Below are 19,589 nucleotides of genomic sequence, written 5' to 3'. Positions count from 1 at the left end.
CAGTTAGAACTAGACATGGAACAACAGACTGGTTCCAAATCAAGAAAGGAGTATGTTAAGGCTACGTATTATCACCCTGCTTATTTAACTTATATGCAGAGTACATCATGAGAAAAGCCGGGCTGGATGAAGCACAAACTGCAATCAAGATTGCAGGGTGAAATACCAATAACCTCAGATATACAGATGACACCACCCTTGTGGAAGAAAGAGAAGAAAGAACTAAAGAGTACCTTGATGAAAGTGAAAGAGGAGAGTGAAAAAGTTGGATTAAAACTCAGTGTTCAGAAAACGAAGATCACAGCATCCAGTCCCATCACTTCATGGCAAACAGAAGGGGAAACAATAGAAACAGCGGCAGTTTATTTTTGGGGGCTCCAAAATCACTGCAGATGGTGACTGCAGCCATGAAATTAAGACACCTGCTACTTGAAGAAAAGCTATGATCAACCTAGATAGAGTATTGAAAAGCAGAGACATTACTTTGCCAACAAAGGCCCATCTAGTCAAAGTTATGGTTTTTCCAGTGGTCATGTATGGATGTGAGAACTGGACTATAAAGCTGAGTGCCAAAGAATTGATGCTTTTGTACTGCGGTGTTGGAGAAGACTCTTGAGAATCCTTGGACCTCAGGGAGATCCACCAGTCAATCCCAATGGAAATCAGCCCTGAATATTCATTGGAAGGGCTGATGCTGAAGCTAAAACTCCAGTACTTTGGCCACCTGATGGGAACAAATGACTCACTGGAAAAGACCCTGATGCCTGAAAAGACTGAAGACAGGAGGAGAAGGGATAACAGAGCATAAGATGGTGGATGGCATCACTGACTCGATGGACATGAGTTTGAGCAAGCTCTTGGAGTTGGTGATGGACTGGGAAGCCTGGCGTGCTGCAGTCCATGGGGTCACAAAGAGTCAGACATGACTGAGCGACTGAACTGAAAACTACTTAATGTTATTGAGGCAAATGAAATTAATTAGAACCAATATTTAAGTCAACCACTTCCCCATTTTTGTTCAAATTATTATAAAAAAATTCAATTGAATAAGAATTGGCAAAAAAGGGCAAAATTTCCTTATGACAGCAACCTGAAAAGTTCCAATTTGTTCAAATTTTAAATAAGAGATGATGTTAGAAAATGGCCAAAGTAGAAAATTACATTTATGCTTATAGGACAGTTATGTTTTCAAAACTGTGTAAAACAGGTGTACAAAACATGTTATATATTCAGAAAAAATGAATTGCTGAAAAGATCCTTAAATAATTAACTATCTAAATCTTGTCTGTTTTAGACAAAAGATGCAAAGTGCTGAACGTAAAACATATCTATATTGAAGTAATACACTTCGCCTAGTCTTTAGTGTTTTCTAAAGGAATGTTGCGTTTCCCTTGTGGTTCAGCTGGTAAAGAATTCACCTGCAAAGAAACCTGGGTTTGATCCCAGGGTTGGGAAGATCCTTTGGAAATGGGAATGGTTACACACTCCAGTATTCTGGCCTGGAGAATTCCATGGATATTTCAGGGCTTCCGTGATAGCTCAGTTGGTGAAGAATCTGCCTGCAATGCAGGAGACCCCAGTTTGACTCCTGGGTTGGGAAGATCCGCTGGAGAAGGGATAAGCTACCCACTGCAGTACTCCTGGGCTTCCCTGATGGCTCAGCTGGTAAAGAATCTGCCTGCAACACGAGAGACCTGGGTTTAATCCCTGGGTTGGGAAGATCCCCTGGAGAAGGGAAAGGCTACATACTCCACTGTTCTGGCCTGGAGAATTCTACAGACTGTTATCTCTGATTTGTCTTAATATAAATGCTTATTAATATAATCAGGCAACAACAATGTCAATCAGTTTATTTATATTAACTATTAGATTCAAATTAACTTTATATAGTTACTGCAAATTGTGAATCTTGAGAGAGGACTTTTTAGGAGAGGTGTAGACAGTAAAACTATAGACTTGTGAATAAAACAATATTAAAATATTGTCATCTTTAGGAAGTTCTTGAAGCAATTTGTATAGTAAATATTTAACAACTTTTTTAAAGACAGACTAAATCACAATAAATTACTCCTAGTTGCCACTTTGCCATGTCAACAGGTTAATCTTGCCAGGAAAGATGAACATAATAAACTAGAAGTACAACTATTCCTTGAATAGAGCTCTTCTTTACACCAACCTCATCAGAGTACTGTAATTATCAGTCACCAAACTAATCCTCACCCACAAGTGATAATAATTTTATTATTAAGGTATAATTATAATCGAGAAAGTCTGAAACATATCTTATAGTCTATTATTTCAAATAGTAAAAGTCAGAAGGTACTTTTCAGATATATGTATTTGTGTACATATTACATGCATATATAATTATCTCATATGTTATTACATATGACAGCAAAAACTCCTAATTACAGAACTAACAGCTTTAAAAGGCATTCAGTTGCATGGTGTTGTTCCACTGTGCCAGCTCAGTTTCTCCTCTAAGCAGTCATTCTTACTGAAGCCTTTGGATGTACAGACAGTTTGTTAATATGGTTGTAATGCAGTATTGGTTCTACCCAGTCTACTTCTACTCCTCAGCAGACCACGTGAAAGAAGGCAACACAACTAATATATCTCCACTACATTCCTTCACTCAAGCATTACCTGAGTTATTCTTTATTAAAGTACAAGTGCCCCCATGAAAGACTGAAGGATAATTTGCTTCTTTATATAAATTTTAATAACCCAGGAGAGTATTCTGAAATAAGAAGTCTGCCTTGAAGAAGAAGAACAAAATCCTGGAACATCATAACAGATGTAGTTATAAAATGCTTCACTACGCAGACAATGAGAAGCCAGAGGGGGACACTGGGTATCTTAGTGAGTAGGAAAGTGAAAAATAAAAAGAGAAGCATGTTAAGTTAAGAACAAGCTATTCTTTGTGAAAATCTTAAGGTGAGGATGAGAACCAAAACACCACTCTAAATTGCGGCCACATATAAAACAAAAGCTCGGCTAGCTTGGCTTCTGCTAACTTTAGTTTCTCCCAATTAAACACTGATAAAAGGCAGAAGAGGGCTTCCCAGGTGGCGCTAGTGGTCAAGAACGTGCCTGCCAATGCAGGAGACATAAGAGACACGAGTTTGATCCCTGGGTTGGGAAAATCCCCTGGAGGAGGGCATGGAAACTCACTACAGTATTCTTGCCCGGAGAATCTCATGGACAGGGAGCCTGACAGGGTACAGTCCATAGGGTCGCAAAAAGTTGGACACAGCTGAAGCGACTTAGCATGCAAAAGGCAGAAGACTAAGACCATGAATGGACAGGGTCCTATTCCTTTTAAATTTTGTTAGTTTTTGTTTGCAAAATGCCATTACTTTTAGAGGACTGGAAGATATATCCTATTAATAGAGTTTCCCAAAGCATGAGAAAACATTAAGTGGCAATTAGACACAGTATTAGTCAACTGAATTAAGAGTGAGAAAATGAGAGTCTTTTACCAATGAAAAGAAAGGTCTCAGTAAGCCTTTGGTAACTACTTATTTGCTAAATCTTCTTTCTTAAAACAGAAAACAGGCCAGACATTGGAGTCAGACACTAACTTTTTAAGGATTCAGTGCATTCACGTTAACACTTTTTTTTTTTTTTTGCCAAATGATGGCAAATGATACTGACTTACTTTTGGCAGTTGATACTGGTTCTTCTGATATGTTAGTAATTTGAAATTTCCTCTTTAAATAAATGTTTGGTTTAATTAAATTACCTGATCTAAAGAAAGATTCTACCAAAAGCACAGGTGGTACAAGATTTGAAAGTTCTTCCTCATAATGTTGAAGCTCTGACAAGAATTTCTACCAAGAAAAATTTCCTTCAATTTTCAACCATGAAAATGGTTTGGTTTATTTGATCAGATTAAGAAAAATCCCATTATTACATGACACTCTTTAGATTTAAGTAAGTTCTAAAATAATACAGATACAAGGTTCCAGAAAAATTAAATCTAAGGCCTACTTACTGTCATATAAGTTCTCTCCATACACACAACTGTAGCTCGATGACAGCGTTAAGGAAATAAGCTGCAGCTATGGAGCCCACGTGCCACAACTACTGAAGGCTGCACGCCCTAGATCCCACGCTCAGAACAAGAAAAGCTACCACAGTGAGAAGCCTGCGCACCACAGCCAGAGAGTGGCCCCCACTCGCCTCACCTAGAGAAAGAGCCTGTGCAGGAACAAAGATCCAGCATGGCCGAAAACCGAAAAAAAAGAAAAAGATTTTAGAATCTCTGCTAATGATTCTTAGTCTCTTTCAAGCCAACAGATGATCGTTTTCTGTCTTCAGTAAAACAACCCAGTAGGATTAGTACTGGAAATTTTCTGCATAGGATTACAGACTTCAGATTCTTGTATACTAACAAAGGAAACCATTTATCCTGTAGCACTTGCACTTTTTGAAGGAGATCCCTAGGGATAAATTTGCAGTCACTGATATTAACACATAGGCAGAATAATGTAGTTAATAATTAATTTAAAGCCTGGCTTAACATTATTGCTTTTATAAAGTCAAACATCTGAATCATAGAAAGTATTTCTACCCAGGAACTGTCTTTATAAAGTCCACAATATTAGAGCAAGAATCCTAATGGACTCAAATCCTCAGTCCCAGAACAGCAGGATGGGAGAGGACACACACAGCTCAACTGTCAAGACAGAAAGGAAGAAAGTCTCTTAATTCAGTCTTCTAACTCCCACCCCACCATTCTGCTACACTGCAAGCCGATCTTTTATTATAATGCAAATCTGAATAGATTTCCGCTGAAAACCCTTTCATCACATCTAAAAACAGATACCTAATGAAGTTGGGCTTCCCTGATGGTTAAGTTGGTAAAGAATCCGCCTGCAATGTGGGAGACCTGGGCTTGATCCCTGGGTTGGGAGGATCCCCTGGAGGAGGGCATGGCAACCCACTCCAGAACTCATACCTGGGAGAATCCCCGTGGACAGAGGAGCCTGGTGGGTTACAGTCCATGGGGTTGCAAAGAGATGGACACAACTGAGAGATTAAGCACAACACAGCACAACTATGAAGTTCTTCAAGCTGCCGTTTTCCTCTCCAGCCTCATTTCCTACCCCTACCTCCCACCCAAAGGACACCCAGGCACATCAAACTTCTTCATTCTTTACATTTTCCTGAATTTTCGCAAACCTTCCTCACACAGTCTAGTATACCAGTTCCTGCACCTCTTATTTAGCCAATTCTTACATATTCTTTGGGTTTCCAAAACTGATTTGATGCTCCAATAATGTGTTAAATTTTCCATATATCATGTACTTGTTATTAAAACTAATTATTGTTTCCCACATTATTTGTCAGCCCCTTGGAAAAAGGCCTAATTTTCCTGTTATGCTCTGAGGAACATTCAATAAACATCTGTTGAAGGAACAAAATCAGTCATGCTCTTGTGACTAAGCGAGATCTCCCCTATCTGAATATAACTGCAAGTTTCTAAAACACAAATTAGATAAAAGAAAGATAAGTGATCTGCCTTTTTAATGTCTTAATAATATTCTCCTATTTCCTCTTATAGAAAGTTTCAGGCTTGAGGCGGGACAGCCAGCAAACCTACATCATCTCCATCATTCTTTTAAGTTTTGAGATCAACATTAGCTGAGTTTATGTACTGTCCTCAAGACAGTATAATCTTAATTAGGTTATTCCAACCTGTGAAAGTAAACTTTGGACTTGGGCAAAATATTTTAATCCCCTTCATCCACAAAATATAAAAACTGTAAGTATAACATATATAGAGAAAACAATTTCAATGTAAATTATTACATGTAAGCACAGTTATCATCTAGAGTCCTGCAAATTACAAAGAGAATCTGTTTTTTCTTTATCTAAGATGACCAAAGAGTGCTAAAGTAAAATTTCATTTGGAAGGAAAAATAAAATGCATGCCTTTTATGTAAACTTGGCTTTAAGAAAGGAAAAACAAAGAGTAACAAATGAGAAATAGCAAGACAAAAGAAAGGCAATATACAATTAATACATGAACATAATTAGTAAACTAGTATGTCTACTAAATAGATCTACTTTATTTACCCTAACATTTTTTTCCCAGAGCCCCCAGGTACAGACGTGGCCAGGACTTCACAAAGAATCACCCACAGGCACAGCACCCTCCCCACTGATTTCTTACTGAGAAAAAGAGACAAAAATAATATAAAAATGTTCTGAGCTGTGGTACACTTAAACAGTACTTTCAAAATCGTAACTACAAACCTGATGAAGCACTAAAACAATACTCTAAAAATGATACGTAAACAGAACATATTTGCCTTGACCATTCTCTTCTGAGTATCCCGGTTTTGTGTTGTTTTTTATAAACACACTTGGAGGTTGGGTAGGCAGGTAGAAGGGAGGGGGAGGGGGAAGCTTTGCATCTTGAAACAGTGTTAAAAATGAATTTAGGTCACCTTCAGTGAGTATAAACTTCGCAAGAAATTGGACTATACTGTTCACTTTATTAGAGTTCTATACTGATGAAAATATGAAAAGAAGTGTATCTTAAGTTTTGACAGGCTGAAGAGCAGATTTTCCCTTCTGGGAAGCAGAAAATGAGTTCTCAAGGTGCCAAAAGTTTGAAAGGAAAGAAAGAATGTTATAATATGTACATCTTTGTTGGCTTCTTTTTCTAACAGAGGCTGTATTTTATACCTATGTAAAAAAATAACAGATACCATGAGGGATCTTCATGAAGCATATTCAAACTCTATGTAAAACTCTCTGTCAGTGTTTGTCAGTAAAACAGCTTTTAAAAAGTTAACTGCACAAGGTTACTGTAAAGATAAAATAAAAAATGAAATGATCTCTGGGAACAGTCATTATGATCTTTACATGCATGTTTTGCTGGTACAGAATTTAGAAGTTTGAAGTGTCATTTTTTTTGTTATTGAAAGATTTTGAAAAATATCTTTTTCCAGGTAACCAAGTAGAAAAATAAAGAGTTCCTATTAAATGAAATTCAGTTATCCTTCTCTGCAATTAAATTTTTGTAGTCAATCATTACTTAACACATTTTATGCAGTTTAAAAAAATTATACTGCATGTTATATGAACAGTATATACATTAATTCAAGAACAGGATATACATTAATTTATATACAATAAAGTAGCAAGAAAGGCAATCTAATTGTAAACAATCCAGTAACTTAGCTCAATTAGAAAAGAATATCAAACCTTTAGTCTGATAATGCCACATTATTTTTGTATAATTATGTTAGCTGCCTAGGTTACCAGTTAGGAAGACTTTTGCTGTAATGAAACATGAGACCAATGACAGTATTATTTTCTTCTCTACAACAGAAAAAACCTCACACTATCAAAGAAAATGTACTTTTATATTTTCCTTCCCTCGAAAGAGTATGAACCTACATCTTTTTATATTGCTACCAACTGGCACTTCTTTAATCTCCTCTCTATTCTTATTGCCTGGCAGTGAGCCACCGGTTTCTGAAGTAATAATGAGAGTACAATAAAGCTAACAGTCAGGATAATCTGAGAAGTTGATTTCTTCTTAGAAATGAAGGCTGCCATTCCTCCAATGACCAATTCTCTGACAACATTTGATGTTCTGTGATTCTCAAATTTTACGTTATTAAAAAATCAAGTGAGAACAGGTAAGACAAACATATTGCCAAGATGAAAAAGATGATTAACAGATTCAAAATACGACTAAGAAAGGAATAAACTTCCTCTAGCCTAATTCTGAATTTTTATGCAAACATCAGAATTTATGCCATCTCTTTTAAGTGAAACTGACAACCACTAGACAGATTCTGCTAAGAGAATGGAAAAAGTTAACCAGGAAAAGGTTATTTTTAAAGTTTTTTGATGAGAGAACTCATCTGATTTCTAGCAAGGTATAAACTTAAACCAAAGATTCATTTAAAAATTCAATTTTCTGTGAAGATAAAATACTAACTTTATTATAACTCCAACAAATAAATCCTCTTCTCAAAAACATTAGAGCATAAATTATAACGTATGTATCAAAACGAAATAGTAGTAATCCATAAATCCAACAGTTCTAATTCTAAGAATCTACTCTGCAGAGATTTCTACAAATCCCAAGAGATGTAAGAAGTTGTTACAAATTAGAAACAACCCAAATGTCCACGAAAAGATGGGAAGGTAAAATACAGCATCTATACACAATGCATAATCATAAATATTAAGAACAATATTAGCAATATGTATTTACTGAGAGTGAAGGTGTCTTCCACCTCAATATTGAGTGAAACTAGCATCTATTTGTATAATATGTACAATGTGATAACATTTAACAAAAACTCCACCTACAGCTATCAGATATCAGGTGGAAATGTCTGATAAGCCACTATGAATAAACACTTAAGTGTAGGATTTGGTGGATACTTTTTCTTCATAGTTTTATTTATAGTTCATGCATATGTGTATTTAATCAGCATATATCATTTTTTTTTTAATGAACAAAGTTATTTTTAAAAAAGATCGTAAAAGCCGAGGTCAAAAGAAATGAAAAGTACCTTAAACGATTGGTGTAGGTATCAACACAGGTCTTCATTTTGGCTAATAATGTACCAACGGAAGTTTGACACTCTGACTGTTCTTCTTCCTCTTCACCATTCTCTGTAGAAAGAGGCAACAATAGGGGCACCATGCACGTACAGGAAGCAATGGCCCGGAGCAGTTCTAGCAGAGCGCGATAGAGTGGCACATGTCTTGCCATGTCGAGAACTGTTAAGAAGGAAGAGAGGAAAAGTATAAAATGAGCACACGTGCAATATAAAAGTTAAGTCCACAGCAATGTAGCTTCTACTTTAATCTTGAGATTAATTGGTAGGTTGGTAAATGGACTGAAGAAGTTTGTGAAGCATCAATGTATAGACTACAACAGGCACTTTTAGGGAAAAACAACAACAAAATGAACATGGCACAGAGTTGGGAGATAGCAAGAAATTTAAGTAAGCAATTTGCTACTTGTTTTTGGCTGTGCTGGGTCTTTGTTGCACTGTATGGGCTTCTTTCATTGTGGAACACAGGCTCAGCAGCTGTGGTGCTGGCGTTCTCTAGCTGCAGTGCTCAGGCTTAGCGGCCCTACGGCATGTGGGATCTTAGTTCCCCAACCAGAGATTGAACTCGTGTCCGCTGTATTGGAAGGTAGATACTTAACCACTGGATCACCAGCGAAGTCCCAAGTAACTACTCAGTTATATCACAGATAAAAATAATTAAACAGTCCAAATAATATATTAGGGCAGTAAGTACATTTATTAGTATGACATGGAAATATATTTTTCAAATTAAATTGAAAGGAAACCATTGTATCTTAGGTAAAACAGAATGATACAGCCAGAGTTTACCAAAAGCAAAATTCAATAAATCAACTTGTTAGGGAAAAAAGAAAGTTGACAGTGGTAGCTTTTAGTTGTCAGCTACAAATCAAATCAATTTCTTTCTTAAAACTACATGCGTCTAACAGTGGATTCCATGCTCTAAGAACATGTATTGCTTTTGAAACTTTTATAAGCTGTTTTGTTAGGTTTGTGGCTTCCTCCCAAGTGGAATTTCCTTTTGTGAATCATGTGAGTTAAGGACCTAACAACATTTTTCCAATAGCAGTTACTGAACAAAGTTAATCCATAACTGTTTATTATTTATTATGTTAGTTATTCTTTAATTATTTACTGAAAACCTACTGGTGGACAGGCTGGGAATATAGCAGTGAATAATACAACCAAAAATCCTTGCCTTCATGTAGCTTACATTCAAGGTACAGAAGACCAGTGAGTAAAAATTTTTTTAGACATTACTAAGTACATTGAATGCTAAATAGAAGATTGAAACAGGGAAGGAGAATTAGGGAGTACCGGCTTGAGGAAGAAATTGTCTAACTGCCCACAGCACTATACTGTGGTTAGATACGGGGAGGGATGAGGCCTCATCCAGGAATTCTGGACTTTGTTTGGCAAGGTATGTAAAGGGTTGGCTTAAAAAATTAGTTCTGGTAATGTGGAGACAAACAGTGAGCTGTTCAGAGTTATGGAGGAGCAGGCCCTTGTTTCACACCTTCCAATAATGATGCAGAGAACAGGGGTAAAAAGTATGACTGTTCATTCTTTCTTTACTTACTTGAAATTTTACCCTCCATCTTTAAACATAAAATTTGCATGTGCACATGCTCACTCAATCCTGTCCAACTCTTTGTGACCCCATGGACTGTGTAGCCCACTAGGCTCCTCTGTCCATGAGATTTTCTAGGCAAGGATACTAGGGTGGGCGCCATTTCCTTCTCCAGGGATCTTCCCAACCCAGGGATTGAACCTGTGTCTTCTGTATCTCTTGCACTGGCAGGCAGATTATTTACCACTGAGCCATATATCTGGTTATATTTAAAGCTTCTTTTTTAATTTATGACCTAATGCTACTTCTTATTATAACTCTATACTATAACATAGTACACTATAGTTTTCAGGAAATTCAAGTTAAAATCCAAAGTTATAAAAAACAAACCAAAGTTAATTGATGGGCATAAAACACAACATTAATATTTGTGAGGATATGAAAAGGCTAGACTTAGGTAAACAGGTGGACATGCAAAGTGATAATGAATTTGACATTATTTTATATGCCCATATTCTATGACAGATACTTCCTTCTGCCTAGGCCTCACTTATGAAACAGAGGATCTGAATAGGTAATTCTCCAAAAATGATATATAAATGGCCAATAAACACACTGTCATTAGTCATCAGGGAAATGCAAATCAAAACCACCATGAGTAATCTGCCATTTTACATGCACTAAGATCGCTGTAAAAGTAAAAAAATAACTTTAAAAAGTAAAGAAATAACTTATTACCATGTGAACCAGCACTTCCACTCCTAAGTAAAAACCCAAAGCAATTGAAAGGAGGAACAAAAAAAAAAAAGAGAGGAGGAACGAAAATAGTACTTATACACTCACGTTCACTGAAGCATTATTCACAATAACCAAAAGTACTGGAGTGGGTTGCCCCTGCCTTCTCCATAAACAACTCAAATGTCTATCAAATAAGTAAACACTGAAGAAGAACAAAATTGAAGGACTGACAGAATCAGACTTGAAAGCTTACTACAAAGCTACAATAATCAAAAGAATGTAATACTGGTGAAAGACAAATAGATCAATGGAACAGAAATGATAACAAAATGTGTACAGGAAGGTTTGTAGCAGCTTTGTTCTTAACTTCCCCAAACTGGAAACAGCCAAGATGTTTATCAAAAGGTCACTGGATAAACAAACTGTTGTATAACCATACAATGGAATATTATTCTGCAAAAAAAAGAAATGAGCTACAAAACTGAGAAAAGACATGGAGGAAACTTAAATGCATACAATACTCCTTAGTAAAAGAAGCCAATCTGAACAGGTTTACAGTGCAAGGTTCCAACTAATGACATTCTGAAAAGGGAAAAACTATGGAGCCAGCAAAAGGATCAGTGGTCACTAGACGTTTCACTGGGGAGAGAGCGAGCGGGTGCAATGAATACACGGAACACACAGAGTTTCTTAGGGCAGGGAAACTAATGACACTGTATGACGCTGCAATGGTGACGCACACATACCAGGCGTCTGTCGAAACCCACAGGCCGTGTAACCAGAGCAAACTCTAATACACTGACTTCAGTGAAAAACACGTCACTGTTAGCTCATCAACGTACTGTACCATGTACCAACTAACATAGACTATCAGGTGGCTCAGGGGTAAAGAATCTGCCTGCCAAAGCAGGAGGCGCTGGTTCAATCCCTGGATCGGGAAGATGCCCTGGAGAGGGAAATGGCAACCCACTCCAGTATCCCTGCTGGGAAAATCCACGGACAGAGGAGTCTGGCGGGCCACAAGTCCATGGGCTCACAAAGAGCCAGACACAACTGAGCACACATACACACCACACTAATCAAGATGTAAGTAACAGGACACTGTGAGTGGAGGGGCATCTGCTCAGTTTTCTGTAAACTCAAAGCTCCTTTAAAAATCTTAGTCTACTGATTAATTTTTTAAAACATTAGTCTAACAATTTAAAAATAAACTATCTAAATTTTACATAAAATTATACAACAATATAAGTAATTCAAGACACACTGATGTTTCTTTTTAAATAAATGGTTATAAAGTTATCAAGAACAACAAAAAAACCGCCACAAAATGAGAAGCTACTTCTCCATTAGCCTAATAAAGCTGAGGACAGCCTACCTGCTAAAACTCAATACAGAAGACAGTGGGGAAAAGAATCTGACAAACACGCAAATTTTTTAAAAGTTTAAAATCTGGAAATAAACAGCCACAGAGAAAGTAAGAAAGCTCTTCTAAGTTAAGTGAAACATGATACTTCCTTTTATGTACTGGTGTTTATTTTATTCAACTAAGTAGATTCCAACTAGGAATCTTAAACTACGGAAAGCTAAGATAGTCTCTTCATATCAAGGAGGGACAGAAGTAAAAGCTGTGGAGGCAAGGTAACAGGCAGTGGATAATGAGACTGAGAATAGTAAAGACAAGTGAGACATACATTTATGGGCCTGATTTACAAAGAACATGAAATAAATTTCAGTACTATATCATTTCTTATGACAAATTTTCAGCTTAAAAAAAATGAAGCTTTTATATATTTCCACTTTCTTGACAACAGTCAGTTACATAAACAAGTGTTCTCATTTTAATGTCACATTCCACCCAGATATCAATGCATACAGCAATCCATGCTATGTCTAGAACCTGAAAAATGGTTATTCATATCTGATTTACATTATTCATGTTTTATTTTTAAGACTTATTTCTGAATATCTCCAGGAAGGGGAATCTGGAAAGCTAAGGGAGAGCTAATTTTTCCTCTCTTTTTAAGACAGGCACTTTTAAAATAACATGTCTGGGTAGTCAGCAAACAAAATGAGTCAATAAACCTAACAGTTTCTTAATGATAAAATACAGATGAGTACAAAATACACCAAGTGTTTCAATCCTGAATTCCGTAATTCTCTATTTTGCCACACAGAGCTTCATCAGAAAACCCTCAGGTGTCGTTTTACACAGCACACGCCATCATTACTCCAGAATTAAATGTCACTAGGCTGACAAAGAAGAGCAGCACCACAGCACTGCCACACAATGCCCCGCCTGCAAATGGCTTACAGCAACTTCTTCACTCAGCACGTGCCACGTGCATATTTCAATTTACTGCTTACCCTAACCAAGCAAGTCAAGTCACTATCCTTTGGATCCTCGGACCTGTTGGTTGAATTATGCAATGCTTGAAATATACCTTGGAATTTACCATCAACAACTACAGATACAGGCGTGTGACACTGCTATATAATTATTTCAGTTAGAGAATGTTATGTTTTGAAAGGAGTAACCAGTACTTGGTAAAAGAATAAAATTCCCATTTTCTGTATATGAAAAAACATTTCAGTGGGGAAAATGATATTCAAATTGCTGGAAAGAAACAGCATAGGGTAAAGGTTGGTGAGAAGAAATTTGTAAGACATAACCATAGAGATTAGTCATTTTTTCATGAAACACAATTCAGCAAGTATAAAAGCTGAAAATAATTCTAAGAAAAAGTGGGAAACATTTACTGCTTGGCTTATTACTGGCAGAAGCTATCAATTCAAAGCAAAAAGTTTCAGTGAAATTTACCATGGATTACTAATGGAAAAGACCCACTCCTTCCAGAGAACTGAAAATATGTGCCACCTTCAATCAGGAAGTTGGTCAGGTTTTTTGTTCACTTCTTTTTCTCTGAATGTAAACAGAAGTTATTCATCACTTTGTGGACTAAAGTAGGATATCTGGGAATACTTCATTCCTGATGCAATGGAGCATAACGAACATTTCTCTTTTAATTATTTTTAAAACTCAGATATTTATAGCAAATATGTTATAATAACTCTAAGTGGACTATAACTTTTAAAACTTGTGAATCACTATTTTGTACACCTATAATTTATATATTATACATCAACTATACTTTAAAAAATAACTCAGACATTTAATAACTTCAGTATTTTAGGTTAAAATATGTGGTGATCATACATTGTAGACATAAACTGCTAGTCATGTTAAATATATCAGTTAGGTATGCATATCCCATTGCTGCTGCTGCTGCTAAGTTGCTTCAGTCGTGTCCGACTCTGTGCGACCCATAGACGGTGGCCCACCAGGCTCCCCCGCCCCTGGGATTCTCCAGGCAAGAACACTGGAGTGGGTTGCCATTTCCTTCTCCAATGCATGAAAGTGAAAAGTGAAAGGGAAGTCGCTCAGTCGTGCGTGACTCTTAGAGACCCCATGGACTGCAGCCTACCAAGCTCCTCCATCCATGGGATTTTCCAGGCAAGAGTATTGGAGTTGCCATTGCCTTCTCCGAAATATAGAGCTAGAACACATAAACTGTGGGATCTAATTAATATGTACCTTTTCATTATATTTTTTATCATTCTATCCAACTGTTAAAATGATAAAACATTCTTTGAAGTTCTACTAAAACGCATTTATTTTCTATCATTTCCCACCACCTTCAACAGAGTAAAAGAGAAGTGCAGACTGAAAAATTATGCAACAAACACAAGTATAATAAATGTATTTCCTATTTCACTATACAGTTCAAAGATATCTTTCTTGGGGATTTGTTTCACAATTTTTGTTTCCTTCTACACCAAGAGATTTTTCTGGGAAAATAGGTACTCCTTTCATTTTTATAGTAAAAGATGTAAAGAAACAAGAAGAGGAAGAAGAAAAAGAAGAATCTGTCTTGACCATATTAGGATTATCGGGATAGTACTTAGAAAGTGAAAGTTGCTCAGTTGGGTCCGACTCTCTGTGACATACGGACTACAGCCCACCAGGCTCCTCTATCCATGGTATCTCCAGGCAAGAACACTGAATGGGTTGCCATCCCCTTCAACAGGGTGTCTTCCTGACCTGGGGATCAAACCGAGATCTCCCATACAATAGCACTTAACCTCTTGGTAATTGTTTTTGTGTATATCTTTATCACACTCTGACAAGTCTCTTTCATGGGTTGCATTCAAGACAAAATACAGCTTTAAAAAATTTGTTTTTAAGGATAACCTTTAAAAGAATATTTCCAGAAAATTATAACATTCCAGGGCAAGTGCCTGGCCCGTAGGGCAGCACCCAGGGTAAGTGCCTTATTCCAGGATCAGCAGTGGCTATATGGACAATAAAGATTTATTTCTGGATTCCAGAAAGCATACAAGATACAGTAACTGAAATAAGACACAAAAACAATGATGCAACAGACATTATTCTAAAACTACATACTGAATATCATTTTCATTCAAAATGCTTTTACATTTATGTTCACTTCAAGTTTCTAATAACCTACATAATATAGGAAAGGGAAATTTTTTTGACATGGGAAAGCTAACCAGCAAAATATATAGGAAAATAAAGTTTTATTCAGCATCAATAAATGTTGAACATTTCAACATCACTGTCTTCATTTGGATTTACATTGAAAATGGCAAAAGAAATGCATGCTTTATGTTACTCCATTAGTAGGTAAGCAGTAAGATCACATAGAAAATAAATACTAACTACCTAGAAAAACATCTTGTTCTTTTCTGATGTTTTTCAGCGTATGCTGATTTTATTTGTCTGATCAACTTCAGAAATACAAAATGAGAGGCTCACCTAAAGCATAAAAACCTCAATACAATCTAGGAATGTAACATTTGTTTACGGAATGTTCATTTGAGTAGACACAAAAACTAATGTGAGAATTAAAAAATAAATTATTCAAATATTTAGTTAAGTTATCCTTAACTTATTTCTCTGTAAAATAAAAATCCTTTCAAGTGACTGAATACTAAAACTTAATCCATAACTATGTGCAATCAATATCCCTACAAGTTACATGACTAGCATGCATATCTTAAAAGATAATCATGGAAAAATAGTTACAGTTCCAACTGTACATTTATTCCTATGTAACTTTTTAGTATTCTTGCCTGGGAAATCCCATGGACATAGAAGTCTGGCAGGCTACAGTCCATGGGGTCACAAAAGAGTTGGACTAAACAAAATACAACAAACTTAGTAATAATTTTTGGATATAAAGAATGTGGTCATATTTAACACATTTGCATAGCAACAAAATTAACTTATTCTCTCATAAAGTTAATTTAAATACTGAATTTTAGAGGAAATAACCTAAGATAAGATACAGTAACTTTTAATCCAGTGTGAGGAAAATCAGATGGTGTAATGAAGTCTTCTGTAATGGGTTTTGTCCCATTACACCTAGTTACAAAACTACGAAACCAATAAAATGAAAATGATGAAATTTTAATACTAGCACATACCATCACTCAGCCAAGACAACCAGCCAAATTAGTAGATATTTTATAATCCTATCAATTTAAAAAGGTCTGTGCCTCTTCTCTGGAGAAGGCAATGACAACCCACTCCGGTACTCTTGCCTGGAAAATACCATGGACGGAGGAGCCTGGTGGGCTGCCGCCTGTGGGATCGCACAGACTCGGACACAACTGAGGGACTTGACTTTCATTTTTCACTTTCATGCATTGGAGAAGGAAATGGCAACCCACTCCAGTGTTCTTGCCTGGAGAATCCCAGGGACGGGGGAGCCTGGTGGGCTGCCGTCTATGGGGTCGCCCAGAGTCGGACACGACTGAAGCGACTCAGCAGCACCAACAGTGCCTCTTCTCATTCTGACCTTCCTCTAACATGTCAGGTCTACTCATTTTTCTGGTCCATACTGATAAAAATCTATTTATATCATTTTTAAAATTTGAAAATATGTGAGTTTAGTAATAATGGCCATATTATGGGTAAACACTTAAACTTGGGCAACTGAATACATTTCTCTTTATTTCATTTGCCCCTTCCTATTATGACACTATGAAACAAACACTAAAAAGGCAAAGATTTTGTAACACTTGATAACATTCCTGGAATGTTCTACTATATTCTACTATGTTCTACTATATTAGTGGCAAGTAATTTAATGCGCTCAGTGGTGCTGTTTTCTAAAAACAGGAACATCTCATTTTCCAAAATGGGAATGAGAAAGATTCTAACATTTCACCTGCTATTTCTCATTTTCACACACTGTAAAGTATTTCTTATTTAACTTACATGCAAAATACATCATGAGGAATTCTGGACTAGATGAAGCACAAGCTGAAATCAAGATTGCAGGGAGAAATATCAATAACCTCAAATATGCAGATGACACCACCTTTATGGCAGAAAGTGAATAAGTAAAGAGCCTCTTGATGAAAGTGAAAGCCGAGAGTGAAAAAGTTGGCTTAAAACTCAACAATCAGAAAACTAAGATAATGGCATCTGGTCCCATCACTTCACGTCATACAGATGGGGAAATAATGGAAACAGTGATAGACTTTATTTTGGGGGGCTCCAAAATCACTGCAGATGGTGACTGTAGCCATGAAATTAAAAGACGCTTGTTCCTTGGAAGAAAACCTATGATCAACATAGACAACGTATTAAGAAGCAGAAACATTACTTTGCCAACGAAGGTCCATCTAGTCAAAGCTTTGGTTTTTCCAGTAGTCATGTAAGGATGTGAGCTGGACCATAAAGAAAGCTGAGCGCTGAAGAATTGATGCTTTTGAACTGTGGTGTTGGAGAAAACTCTTGAGAGTCCCTTGAATTGCAAGGAGTTCTAAGTGGCCCATCCTAAAGGAAATCAGTCCTGAATATTCACTGGAAGGGCTGATGGTGAAGCTGAAACTCCAATCCTTTAGCCACCTGATGCAAAGAACTGACTCACCTGAAAAGATCCTGATGCTGGGAATGATTGAAGATAGGAGAAGGGGATGACCGAGGATGGCATCACCGACTCAGTGGACATGAGTCTGCATAAGCTCCTGGAGTTAATGATGGACAGGGAGGCCTGGCATACTGCAATCCACGGGGTCACAAAGAGTCCTACAGGACCTAGGGACTAAACTGAGCTATATTTCTGGCAATGAAATGAGACCGCCATCTAGTGGCCAGTGGGGTAACTGACGTCTTACTCAATAGCACGAATATATAAAACAGCAGCTGGAGGAAAAATGGTCCTTGTATATCATTGTTTACAAGCAATTTTCAAAATAACATGACTACAATGAAAGAAGTCAGAATATGGGGAGGAGAAACTAAAATGAACACATACTTCATATGAGGATCTTCCTATCTAGTAAAAAAGTCTCATAAAAATAACTACTTTCTCTCTTTAGAAGCTTTTATCATTCCTTTAAAAAAATGATACTAGAGATAATGGAGAAGGCAATGGCAACCCACTCCAGTACTCTTGCCTGGAAAATCCCATGGACAGAGGAGCCTGGTAGGCTGCAGTCCATGGGGTCGCTAAGAGTCAGACACGACTGAGAGACTTCACTTTCACTTTTCACTTTCATGCACTGGAGAAGGAAATGGCAACCCACTCCAGTGTTCTTGCCTGGAGAATCCCAGGGACGGTGGAGCCTGGTGGGCTGCCGTCTATGGGGTCGCACAGAGTTGGACACGACTGAAGCGACTTAGCAGTAGCAGCAGCAAAGATAATAGAGTCTAATACAAACATATAAATCACTTTTTGTTTCACTTACCAACTAAACTGTGGCTTCAAATTTACTGTTTTATAATTCTAACAACTATTTTATAGATTCAGCTTTTTGAATTAAGTTCTTTGAAGGTAAAATCTGCACAAATTCTACTTAAAAAGTTACTAAATCTGTTACATATAGTTGACCAGCACAAGGTTGTTACTGAGCACTGTTAGCCTCTCCCTCATTCACTTCTTGTGTTTTGTGCACCCTTTGGTTTCTTTGGGGGGGGGGGGGGGCGGCAGGAAGGGGCTCCTAAAAAGCAATTAAGTGGTCAACGAAACATCTCAAAGGCTAAGAGGGAACATAAAGTGCTATGCTCTTAAGAGAAAATAAAAATCTTAGATCATATGAAAAGTTTCATCTCACTTGCCAGAGTGAACTGGTAAGGTTGATCAGAATACATCACACATTCACAGAATAGAGCAGAAAGGTTTTGGTTTTGGTGGAGGGTCCTGGAAACAATCTCCAAGGGCAAACTATAGTTCAGTGTGGCTTTCGAAAGAGCCTATTACATTAGGCCTGTGTTTTTCTGTACTATATGCTAGCAACATAAGCGAGCCATTTCTTGAATACAATGCCTTACACAAAATTATTAGCACTGCTCTCACACTTAAAAAACAACTTGCTAGATACGTGATAAAATAGTCTATAAAATGTCATCAATATCATGAAAGACAAAGAAAAGTTGGTAAAATTTACAGATTAAAGGAGAACAAAGATATGACAATTGAATGAAATAAAAGATTCTATATTGGATGCTCTTCCTTATCCCAAATCCCCAAATGGTCAAAAGTAATATTCTACAGACCAATGACAAAATTGGAAAATGGACTTAAGACTAATTTTATAAAATAAAAATTTTACTAAGTTCCAAGAAGTTTATTTGTTCAGATATTAAAATGTCACTTTAAATATTAACATTTTAA

General features: G+C 36.8%; 1 protein-coding gene across 8 annotated transcripts in view; it reads right to left on the bottom strand.

Moving 5' to 3' along the window:
• Positions 1–19,589, bottom strand: part of BIRC6 (baculoviral IAP repeat containing 6) — a 212,862-nt gene that overhangs the window by 31,633 nt on the left and 161,640 nt on the right. For all 8 annotated transcript variants that reach the window (XM_025260851.3, XM_025260853.3, XM_025260852.3 and 5 more), the window contains one exon: positions 8,550–8,760. In XM_025260851.3, coding sequence (XP_025116636.3) covers positions 8,550–8,760 — 211 coding nt within the window. The remainder of the gene's footprint in view (positions 1–8,549; positions 8,761–19,589) is intronic.

Source organism: Bubalus bubalis, chromosome 12 (assembly GCF_019923935.1).
Source record: "Bubalus bubalis isolate 160015118507 breed Murrah chromosome 12, NDDB_SH_1, whole genome shotgun sequence".
NCBI classification, from domain to species: Eukaryota; Metazoa; Chordata; class Mammalia; order Artiodactyla; family Bovidae; genus Bubalus; species Bubalus bubalis.
The sequence above is the reverse complement of the archived record's forward strand: the minus strand, read 5'-3'. Positions and strand labels throughout refer to the sequence as shown.